The 12,002-nt window shown below is 44.5% G+C and overlaps 1 protein-coding gene across 7 annotated transcripts in view; it reads left to right on the forward strand.

Moving 5' to 3' along the window:
• The window catches only part of cbfa2t3 (CBFA2/RUNX1 partner transcriptional co-repressor 3), a 49,655-nt gene that overhangs the window by 28,681 nt on the left and 8,972 nt on the right, over nucleotides 1–12,002 (forward strand). For 4 of the 7 annotated variants that reach the window (XM_054731854.2, XM_054731853.2, XM_054731858.2 and 1 more), the window contains 8 exons: nucleotides 14–169; nucleotides 2,630–2,871; nucleotides 3,025–3,114; nucleotides 5,345–5,526; nucleotides 7,163–7,446; nucleotides 8,647–8,732; nucleotides 9,701–9,989; nucleotides 10,508–10,576. In XM_054731854.2, the coding sequence (XP_054587829.2) occupies nucleotides 14–169; nucleotides 2,630–2,871; nucleotides 3,025–3,114; nucleotides 5,345–5,526; nucleotides 7,163–7,446; nucleotides 8,647–8,732; nucleotides 9,701–9,989; nucleotides 10,508–10,576 (1,398 nt within the window). The remainder of the gene's footprint in view (nucleotides 1–13; nucleotides 170–2,629; nucleotides 2,872–3,024; nucleotides 3,115–5,344; nucleotides 5,527–7,162; nucleotides 7,447–8,646; nucleotides 8,733–9,700; nucleotides 9,990–10,507; nucleotides 10,577–12,002) is intronic. The other 3 variants (XM_054731857.2, XM_054731856.2, XM_054731855.2) reach the window with 2 other exon arrangements.

The following is a 12,002-nucleotide window of genomic DNA, read 5'->3' on the forward strand; positions in this document are numbered from 1 at the left end:
GTCTCTTTTGCAGGTAGAAAAGTGCAGAAGGTTGGAACAATGCCAGATTCACCTGTGGATGTAAAAACCCAGCCCAGGTCCACCCCACCTACCATGCCTCCTCCACCCCCGGCTGTCAGCCAAGTAACAAGTCGCAACGCTTCATTCACCCCAGCCACCAGTAAATCAAGTGAGTCCTCGTGTTTTACAAGCGAAAAAGCTCCTAAACCCCTTTTTAAGAGTTTGTAGATTTGGTGTCTTGGATGGTCCAAACTTTTCCTCGTCAACAACTTAACTGCATCACGGGGAGTTATTTTAGATGTTGTGAGATAAATGTTTTCATGTCAGCAGGCAGTTAATCAGGCAAGTGAAAGAAAAACACTGAGATGTACCAGAAACCTGTAAGAGAAGCAGCTTAAATTATTTTATTGATAGAAGTATCTGCATTAACTGGGGTGTGAAAGAAAAAAGAGCATTAACATTTGTCACCTGGATCAAACTACAAGCATTAAACTTTAATCAGGAGCTGGAGGTCAAGATGCTTGTTAATATCAGGCTTTTATTCAGAACTCACCTTCAGTTTGCAGAAATTAAATAGAAAAAGTTCATCGGCTTTCTTAAGTGTCCATTTTAGAAACAGATATTAAAATTGGAGTTATGCCATTTGTCAATCACAACAACTAAAGCAAATAGAAAAAAATAAAAATAAATAAAAAATCACTTTAATTCATTTTCTATGATAATATTGATGTGTTTTTTGCTGCTGTGTTTACTGAAAACCTTTGCTCTTTTCATTCATAACTTTATTTTATAATTATTTACTTATATTTTTCTGAAGTTTTGCTAATTTGATCAATTTTGGTTTTTGTGGTGTTTTTGTGACAATTTATGTTCGTCAAAAGTTTTGTTTTTGTTGCTTTTGTCCATCAGAACCCAAAAGTTTCCAGATTATTTACAAATGAGCCAAATGTACATCTAGTCAGGAGTTCAACTGGAACCAGTGCTGCAGCTGTTAGATTTTCTGACCCAGCTGTCCCTTTGTCGCCTGCATTAAGGAAGAAGAATCATGTGTATCCTCCTTGATTTGGCGAACAAGTGTGTCAGGTGTGACATGAATAATGTCCTTGCTGGTGGGACAAGAGTCTTGATTGAGTGCGGCTCTGGTGATGTGTGTGTGTGTGTGTGTGTGTGTGTGTGTGTGTGTGTGTGTGTGTGTGTGTGTGTGTGTGTGTGTGTGTGTGTGTGTGTTGTTTATCAGCTGGTCGGGTGGTGGCGGTGAGTACATGGGACATCAGGCGGAACAGCGTTGAAGTGTGCAGACTTGGTTCTTCCCTATATAGCAATGACAGGCCATGTTGTTTCACCTGTCATGGCTGGCGGTCAGCAGTGTTGCTCTCTCCTTGCAGCTCTTCCTAAAACAAGACCACAAGCGCTGAGATCACACGGGTTAGTCCGTATGTGCTCAGGCCTTCGACCGGTGGATTAGAGCAACAAGTACGCCTGAAAAGAACCACAGGAGCTGGACACAAGTAGACCAACGACCAGTTTCCAGTGGGCTTCACTGGATTAGCCAAAGCAAATCAGGGGCTGCGTTTTAGTTGGGAATTTTATTTTCTTCTTTTATCTTAACAAACTTTGAACATTTGAGTATAACAAAATATTTAGAGGACAAGTGAAAAGTTTCCGTATCTAAGATATCTAACTTTATCTGAGCAGGCATCTCAAATCTGGCTCTACCAGCACAAACACGGCACATGCATGGGACGGGAGATACATTTTTATCCATTTTGTGTTCATTCATGTCCAGCATGGTTAATCTATGGTTCATTTATCATAAATTAGACAGCAAAGGCTTTTTGTAGACTTTAACACAATAAATAGGTCAAGTTTTACATTGAACTGATGCTAAATCAATGATGGGTGATTTGGGTGCCTCAAATGCTGTGTCCTGCTATCATGGGATGATTCAGTCACAGGTACAGGCAGAACAACCATTTGGTATTCAATCATCATCGGGTAATCCAGTTTACACATGCACCGATCGACGTTTGTTTGGAGGCACACAGGACAGACTGAAGAGCAGCGTTCAGGTGAAACTGGAGCACGCTCCGGTGTATTTATGAGTTTGTGCCTGCGTTAAGGAGAAAATGTGAGTGATTATTTATGTGCATGAAAGCTGTGACTATTCCGAACCTTAAAGCTGCAAATCTGCTTTCAGCTGGTGGACATGTGCAGGAGCAGATTTAGCAACACACCTGCTACTGGAATAAAAGTAACACAGCCCACAGGACTATTTTTGGCACCTGTTTAACAAGTTCCTCTTATAGTTGTGTCCTACCGAGGGAGTGAGGAGCAGTCCGGATCAGACTAATACAGGAGGAGATGGAAGGGCCGGAGTGGAGTGTGTGAGTGAGTGTGTGTGTGTGTGTGTGTGTGTGTGTGGGGGGGGGGGGGGTCAAATGGTAGCAGTTGTGAGACAGCTGAAGTGACCACAAACACACTCGCAGCACCCAGAAAAGAAGCATCGCTGCTGTCTTTTTAAGCATCTCTAATCGTACAACTTGGTGTTCAATTTTGAGTCTTTGATGTTTTTTAATTGTGAACAGTAGTGATCTGATCCACCCTGTTTCCTCTCTCTGTTCATCTGCAGTGCTGAATGGGAGCAGCCACTCTCCTACGTCGCTAAACGGTGCTCCGTCCACTCCAAATGGCTTTAGTAACGGGCCAGCAATGTCCTCGACAGCCTCATTATCCAACCAGCAGCTCCCGCCGGCTTGTGGCGCCCGGCAGCTCTGCAAATTAAAGCGCTTCCTGACCACGCTGCAGCAGTTTGGAAACGACATTTCACCTGAGATAGGAGAAAGAGTGCGCAGCCTCGTGTTAGGCCTAGTGGTAGGTTCAATTGCCTTTCCGTGTACAATTGTCTCTGCTGAATCTGTCCAACAACATACTCAACACATCTTTTAAAGTGTTGGTATCTACATAGGGAGCTTTGTAAATTGTTCTTTTCTCTTTTGTTTACACACTTCCTGTTGTTTTGGACAGAACTCCACTCTCACCATTGAAGAGTTTCACACGAAACTTCACGAGGCCACCAACTTCCCCCTGAGGCCTTTTGTCATTCCCTTTCTAAAGGTAAAATCTTGGTTTAAGACTTAAAGGGATAGTTGATGTTTTTTCTCACCAGTGGGGTTGTATGAACAGGTTATGAGCAGGCAGTGGATTCCCTGATAGCTGAGTAATCATAGTTTAAATGTGTGGAATAGTGAAAACCTATTTTAAAAGGATTATTCCTGATTATGATCGGTCACTCTGAGTGTTTCATGCAGGATGAACATGAAAATAGTCTCCTGCACCTATCTGCTGCATTAGCTTCTGATAGGAAATAGATGGTGAAACTCTAGGATTTGAAAAGCCTGACATAGTATGAAACACATGACACACTATGCAACTTTGTCATGTTTTAAAATCGTTTTCTTGTGACAGTATTTGCTAAAATGACCCTAAACAGGGTTATGAAAGGCCACCCAGCTCATATCGCCCTCCTGTGGCCAGACTATTCCAAGTTCAACTTCTGAGTTGCCAGTCCGGTCTGCTGGACTGCATGTTTTAGATCATGAACACAGCTGATTTGTTTAATTTAGTGATGAATCACTCCTGTAAACAATAAGGAAGGCTGTGGAGACATTTCAGATGTTAGATTAATGTGTTTAAAAGGCAAACACACAGCGAGGAGATTTTGCTTTAGGTTATACTAAATTAACACTAGGGGGTGCTAAAAGCAAGCCAGAACTGCCTAGTCTCCCTTTAACATTCAAGGGCTCAACCGTCTTGACTCACGACTGGAAAATCTGTTGTTGGTTAATCATCCAGGAAACAACAGAGAACGTCTTGGCAGTAGAAGCTAACCCTTAGCATTAGCAACTCCACCCCACAGCAGAAGCTCCTCCAGACTTGTGTTATTTGTGGAGATAAAACATTCACGTTGCAAGTCAGTGGTAGAGTTGTGTTGCTGTTGCCCAATCCGAGGCGAGATGTCCAAATATCAGGAAATAAGACTCCAAATTCTGCCGTCTTAAGCTTGGCTTTGATGTTGGTCACTGCTAGTTCCTGGAAATGCTACACCAGTACACTGTTCCCCTCCGAAAACGACTTGCACAGCATTCATTCACATTAGAGACCACTGCAATTATATTGGTTAAACAAGTAAACCACTCCTTTAAAGATTCAGGGAGAAGTTCTCATCAGCCACGCGAACAGGCACTCAGAGCAGGAGAACAAAAAGAGCAAAATGTGGCTGTCTACATCCCAACATGTCTTCAGATGACAGACAGACTCTGTGCTGCTAAGCACCATTGCAGACACAGTAACATTTTAACATACATTTTACCATTTTACCTACCAGAGGTTTGAACTTTGCTTGTAGTCATGGGTTCTGTGAAAATCCAGGAAGCTGGAAGATGACAGACAGCAGAAAGGTTTTTCATACTTTTTCAGAACTTTAGAAAATTTTCTGAAACAAAGGAAAAGATTATAAAAAAAAGAAAACCTCTTCTTATCTGAGATTTTGGTGCATTACTTACCTTATATGGTATCCCAGCATTCTTGGAAGGGATCAGCTGCTGCCATGGTTGCAAGAGCTTTGCTCTAAAACCATCTAACACTGAGAAACGATGCTTGAGGGACACAAGGGAAACCTTTGATCTAATCTGGAACTTTTATCTATATTGATCAGCCTTCACTTGTAACCAGCATATCAAGCATAGGCAGCAGGAGGATGTAAATATGTCTTTAAAAGTGTGTGTGTGTGTGTGTGTGTGTGTGCGTGCGTGCGTGCGTGCGTGCGTGCGTGCGTGTGTGTGTGTGTGTGTGTGTGTGTGTGTGTGTGTGTGTGTGTGTGTGTGTGTGTGTGTGTGTGAATGTGCTGGACCTCCTGGCGTGCGATGATCCTTCACATCTGGGACATCGCAGCAATAGCTGTGTTATATCAAGCAGACAGGTCTGAGAGAGCTGTTTGACAGGACTGTTACACACATATCCCCCTCCCACACACACACACACACACACACACACATGCAAAACACACAGCAGCACACCCCAAAGACAACAAGACACATGGTGGAGGAATGTGTCGAGGGACCTGTCTTATCTCATCCCGTCTCTTCATCTATCACTCTTCCTTTTCTTCCTCAGTCTAATCTGGCGTAATTTCACTCTCACCCCATCCATCTAATAAACCACCAGGAGTTTTAGGTTCTCCCCCCGCCTGCTCGGTGTCGATATCAGCTCATAAATCCATATTCTTCCTACAACTTGTTTAATTTCTAGCTAAAGATGTCTGTCTTTCCTCTTTTAACCACTAAAGGCAAACCTGCCCCTGCTGCAGAGAGAGTTGCTCCACTGTGCCAGACTGGCCAAACAGACTCCAGCTCAGTATCTGGCTCAACACGAGCAGCTTCTGCTGGACGCCAACGCCAGCTCTCCCCTCGACTCCTCTGAGATCATGCTGGAGATGAATGAGCATGGCAAGAGAAGGACTCCTGACAGGTAAACACGGACTTTAGATGTCCTCGCGCGGCGGTGGACTCTCACAATAAATGTTTTTGTTGTTTTTTTTAAATACCAAGTGTTGCTTGGGATTGGAGGAGGCTATAAATCGTGTGTGCAGTCCCGATGCCAGACGGACTCTGCCAGCTGTCTGAGAAAAAAATGCAGAGTAGGAAAAGAAAATGAGATGTTGAGAGGCAAAACAGTGATTACATTTAAGTAGATGGATGTCATTAACACAATCAGAGAGAAAAAGACTTCCACAATCTAAGAAATGTCCATTTTAAAATAAACTTTCCTCTCATCTCTTCCAATCACGCATTTACCCCCTCTGCCTCTCTCCATCTGCATCACCTGTTGCCGTCCCCCCCCCCCCCACACACACACACACACACACAGCAGCTGTCCACATGTCAAAGATGGATCCAGATGTCCCATGCTGGGTGTTTGGGTGGTGTGTGGTGGCGGTTGGAATGGGCTGGATGTGCAATCTCACTGTAAACCGTACACCTCCTCCCGACCTCTGGCTTAAACACAGCATGTAGGGCTCAGTGGAGAGAGATGGGGGGCACAGCTGACATGCTTCCAGCTGCTCCTCTCATTTGTTAGCTACTACAGCTAAAGACGTGTACAAGCCCAGCCGCCAATATAAACGTCAAACGGAGTCAGCGCAGACGCACGAGCACACATCGTCCACATGTGGTGCTGCTTTCACTTGCTTTTGATCCCTACGATGATAAAGAGGGATTTTATCCCAACGTCTGGCTATTGCCATCCAGCTAAACAGATTATTATCAACACTCCCATTTAAACGGTCCAGATGGCCTGAAAACCTCTCACAACACACAGATACACAAGAGTGCAGACACAAAATGAGTTTGACTAAACATCTGTCAAATACGCAGCCTTCGTTGCTCCTTAAGCCAGAGATCAGGGTGGGTGGGGGAGAAATACTTGCAATCTAAGAGCAGGCGGGGGGATATTCAGATTAAGAGCTCGGGATGCGGGGCACACAGTTGGACTTGGCTTTGTTGGATACATATGGTGTACAGCTGTGCAAAAGCTTTGTCGAAGCAGCGCCTTACTGTAACTGAACAACAAGCGGCTCGTATACGTTTGCACGTGTGTGTTTGTGTGTGTGTGTGTGTGTGTGTGTGTGTGTGTGTGTGTGTGTGTGTGTGTGTGTGTGTGTGTGTGTGTGTGTGTGTGTGTGTGTGTGTGTGTGTGTGTGTGTGTGTGTGTTGGCGTACATCGCATGGTAGCTGTTGAACTAAAGAGAAAACATGTTTGTGTTCCTTTCCTTAGCCTCTTGAACAGGAAGGTTCATCCAATAGACGCTGTTATCTGTGACTCCTAAATACGGTTTTCGCTTTGTTTTAAAATAGAGCAAAACATGTAAGATGATTTTCATGAAGTTCTGGTCTTTAAAGTGATGTGCTTGCCTGAACCGTGAGTAATATCCTTCCCTGGCACAGCAATCCCACAGTTTTCACTGTGTTGTGGTTTAGGAAAGCCGTGAAGGGACGAGTTGTGTGAAAATCCAGAAATCTCCTGATTAGCTCCTACTTTGCTCAGAAGCAGCTGTGTGTTTTAACAGTCAGTCATGTTGTTCTCTCCTATTTCTGACTCTTGATAGGACCAAAGACAGCTCGGACAGAGACGGGCTGCACCCGGAGCACCTGGCCAAAAGGCCTTGCACCATCAGCCCAAGCCAACGATTCAGCCCCAGTACCGGTCTGCCTGCTCACCCACCTCCCAACGGCCTCCCCACGCACCCTCCCAATGGCCTGCCCCACCCACCCAACCCCCAGGTGGGACCCCAGCACTATCGTTTAGAAGACATGGCCCTGGCACACCAGTACAGAGATGCATTCAGACATAACGAACACCGAGACGCCAGAGACCGGCACCGGCAGACAGGTAGAACATCCTCTGGTCATTCACCTGGTCGACCGGATCTATTGATCTGCTCGGTTACATTGAGACTGGAGATGTGTGTGTGTGTGTGTGTGAGAAGAGTGTGGTTACAGAACAAAGACCAGCTGTCAGTCAAGTGTGATAATCCTTGTGGTCTATATAAAGACCCCAGCCATACATGCCCATGTGACCAACGGTGGCAGCTGTATTATATATGGCTTCCATCTGCTTTTCTCAAAGCAAACAGCTGATTTTCACCAAATTATTTCACTGAAACATGAAGTATTAAAAATAGAAAAAGTAACACAGTGAATGTTAAAATGACGTAGTTTCAAATGAAACTAAGTTCATGTTTTTAGAAACAGGCTCAAGACCCATCTTTTTAGCTTAGCTTTTAACTGATTACTATCACTTTTTAAATTAATTAATTAATGAATTAGGTTATTTATTTATCTATTTATTTATTTATTTTATGTATTTTTAAACAGTTTTTATTTATTTATACATATATTTTTTTAAACCATAGCTTTATGATCGACATTATTTTAATATCTATTAAACTTTTTATATTACAATTTTCATTTTAGCTCTTATTATTTTATATTTTACCCTTAATTGAACCTTTTTCCAGTGTTTCCTCTGTGGGAGCCCTCTGCCCCAGGGCGGTGGTCGGCTGTGGCGGCCTGGTTGCTTTCCAGGTGTGCCTAGGTGGAGGTGGGGGTCTCCACCCTCCCCGCCCTGGGCACCCAGTGTTGGTGCCTCGGCTGCAGCTGTGGATCTGCTGCTGTCGGGACGGATGGCTCCCCTGATGGTGTTTCCTTATCTTAGCTGGTCTGGCTCATCTAAACTCAGTCCATTGTGTTTTTCCGGGGGGGGGGGGGGGGGGGGGGTCGTGCATGCGTGCGCTGGAGAGTTGTGAAGGGGTTTTTATTGTCAGACTGCTTTTAAATTCTGGGGCTGGGAGGAAATGTGGGTATGCGGGGCCTGTATAAATTTGTTCAGCACTTTGAGTTACGTTCGTTGTATAATTAAGTGCTATATAAATAAAGTTTGATTTGATGTGATTTGATTTTATTTAGTACAAAAATAGCAAAACAGGACAAATGAAATTTTTGTTAAGTAACAGATGAAATGGAGAGGACGGTATTTCATTATAAAACATAAGAGTCTAACCGAGACGTCTTGCGTATGTTTTTATTCCAGCGGTGCACGGAGCTCGCCAAGAGGAGGTTATTGATCACCGTCTCACAGATCGAGAGTGGGCAGAAGAATGGAAACATCTTGATAATGTAAGTACGAGCATCGTTAATGCCCAATGACTCTGTTTTATTAACAATAAAGTGGTGGAGGAGAAGAACAAAGTGGTCAGCAGTTTAATAAAGTTAGTTTTACAGTTAAAGATGGCAGGCATGACATCAGCTAGAGCTGTTGACAGGCTGAGTTAGCAGTTGACAGACAGCTGACCGCAGGAGGTCTGTCTCTGTGGTGAATTAACAACTGACAGACACCTATCTGGATTCCTAGCACCCAACTCCACAAAGAAAAAAAAATCAAGTACACCACACACACACACACACACACACACACACACACACACACACACACACACACACACACACACACACACACACAGTGTTAGAGAGAAACAGGGCCCCAGATGGAGCTCAGGACCCTACAGAGAGCAGCTCCAGCTGGGTAGAGCAGCTGAGACGAGAGATGCAGTAGCGGAGAGAACCGGCCAGGCCTGGACCTCAGCCAAATTAGAAACACTTCACTGAAATAAATATAGCCACCTCTAGAGGGGAGGGAGACAGAGGGTGAAAGATGAATGGGAATAATGATATGGATTGAATGTCAGCTATGCTAAAGCCATTTAGCAGACCTCGCCTGTCGGCTCTGAAAAGACGGCGCTGTGGAGAACAAGTGACACGGTTTACAACAGAGAGGGAGAAAGGACGGGGAATCTGTTGAGCTGGCAGGGAACGGAGCGGAGGGGTGGGAGGAATCAGCTCAACCTTTTCATCAACAGCTGTTACATTAGCATTGTTGTTAGACGGTGAAATTCACTGACAGGCAAACAATCATAAAGACAACAACAAACCGTCACCTGCCTGCTGTCTGTCAGCTACTCGGATGGATTGTGTCTGCACTTCCCTTTTTTCCATGTTTTGATCACATGAGTTTTTTTTTTCAGGATACTTGATTTAGGAAATAGCAGCTGAGTTTTACAACCTTTTTCTTTCTTTTTGCTTCACAGCTCCTGAACTGCATAATGGACATGGTCGAGAAGACGCGACGTTCCCTGACGGTGCTGCGCCGCTGCCAGGAGGCCGACCGCGAGGAGATGAATCACTGGATCCGCCGCTACAGCGACGTAGAGGAGATGAAAAAAGGTGGGAGCAACGGACAGCACTGCCTTCCTCCTCCTACTACTCTTCCTCCTCCTACTCCTCACCACAACTCCTCCTCCAACACAGCTAGCAGCAGCGAGTCACTGCCCATAGGAACTCCCCCGGCTGCTGAAAGGCAGACAGGCAGACAGACAGGTAGACAAACACACTCAGGGGTTATGCTTGGCAAAGTAAAACACTCACAGCAAGGTAGGGCTCATTAGAAATGCAGAAAATGCCTTAATGTGCCAATTTAGACACAAAAAGTCAGCTAGATGATCCGGTTTGTCTGAGGACTTGAGCTCATACTGTGAAGCAAAGCAAATCCAGCTGCAACATCCTGGATTTTTAACCACCTAATTACACTCTTATGATGACAAGATCCTCATTTGTGATTGAAATTTGAATTCATTTCGAACTGCTGTGAACTCATTACGCCTCTGAATGGGTTAAAGAAGTTGTTGGCAGCTTATCAGCTGGTTTTGCCTGACACCATTTGTATTAGTCCCAGAAATAGAACTGTAAACAAGATCTGGGTGTGTGTGTGTGTGTGTGTGTGTGTGTGTGTGTGTGTGTGTGTGTGTGTGTGTGTGTGTGTGTGTGTGTGTGTGTGTGTGTGTGTGTGTGTGTGTGTGTATTTGTTTAGAACTCATTGGGCGTTTGTGTTGTTTCAGAGATCCATAGAGACTTCTTACACCGGCCCCCCTCAGGATACCTGCCTGAAGAGATCTGGAGGAAAGCTGGTAAGCATCCTTTTTCCTTTTGCGTTTGAAATACCGACCTCACACAGACCGCACACAGCAGTACACATCGTCACTCTTCGTGGCCCTCGCCCCTAACAGAGCAGAGCAGAGGCTCTGCAGCTGTAGGTGTGTCGGGCCAGAGGATCGGAGGCCTTCTGCGTCATTAGGGCTAAATGCTGTTCATTTGTCACCGCTATGAAAGGCCACTGCAGTTAAAGCTACGGTGAAAATGCAGTCACCAGGCCAAACGATGGGCCACAGCAGCGCAGCGCGGGGTGGAGCTTAACCGGTGTCCCTCTGTCCAAAGAAATGCAAAACATCAAACAATTTCTTATTTGCTGATGTTAGTCAAAATCAGACCCACAACCTATGTGGATTTTTGGACATTTTGAAGATGATTTTTGTCTAAATTAAATAAAAAGTTATAAAACAAAATTACTATGATATCCATCGTACATAGCTTCCTGGATGGCCTCTGTTTAGAGAAATAGCTTTTGTGTTTGGGGTGGACTGATGAGTAAAAAGTCTAGATCAAAGTTTCTCCCTGCTCCCATTTCTAAAATTTCATATCTGATGATGCAAATGTTGTGAATTATTAGAAGAAGACATGGGTTCATATTAATGCTAGTAGTAAATAGATATCTCTATCATGTCAGCTGTGAGGCTTAACGAGTTACCCATGACACTTTAAAGTGTTAAGCTGGGCGGACACTGTGCAACTTTTTCACTCGTAGCACTCAGCTTCAGCTCAAACTGTACGACTTCCTCGCAGGGCAGATCTCCAGAGTCATGTGCTCACACTGTACATCTGCTAGCAACACGTCAGCCCTAAAAATATGCTAAAAATAGCAGTTTTTACTCAACACGTCAGACTTTTTTGTCTTGCCTGTTGTCCTTCGGGAGTGCTGCAGGAGGACACACAGGGATTTATGGGGGTTGGATGAGGAAAACGAAATAAAGAAAGTAAATCTGTGTTTTGTGATCAGTCTAATTTGACATGAACACGACAAACACGCTTTCTTGACAATCCTGTTGTGTGTAAAAAAAAACGTGTAGAAACAAAAATGAACAACGTGTGTTATTAGGGAAATAGTGGGCAAGCGGTGTTGATGCATGATTGCGCATGCGCCGTGAGTGGTTCTGGTACTTTTTGGGTTGCAGCTGCTTGCAGCGCCGCTTCAACCCTCACGAGGAACGAGCAAAATATCAAACACTCCAGAAGTCTGTGCGAGCTAACGATTGCTGGTCTCGTGGTGTTAATCGCTTCTCGTAACCCCCGTACACCACACGACGCTCAGCGCAAAAGTCGCCCCGATCTTGTGGATTCTCGCACGAGTGGAAAATCGACTCAAAAAAGTGAAAAAGTCGCACAGTGTCCACCCAGCTTAATAAAACATTAGTTTTGACTGTATTTGAACTAGCCATC

Source organism: Nothobranchius furzeri, chromosome 9 (assembly GCF_043380555.1).
Source record: "Nothobranchius furzeri strain GRZ-AD chromosome 9, NfurGRZ-RIMD1, whole genome shotgun sequence".
Classification (NCBI taxonomy): domain Eukaryota; kingdom Metazoa; phylum Chordata; class Actinopteri; order Cyprinodontiformes; family Nothobranchiidae; genus Nothobranchius; species Nothobranchius furzeri.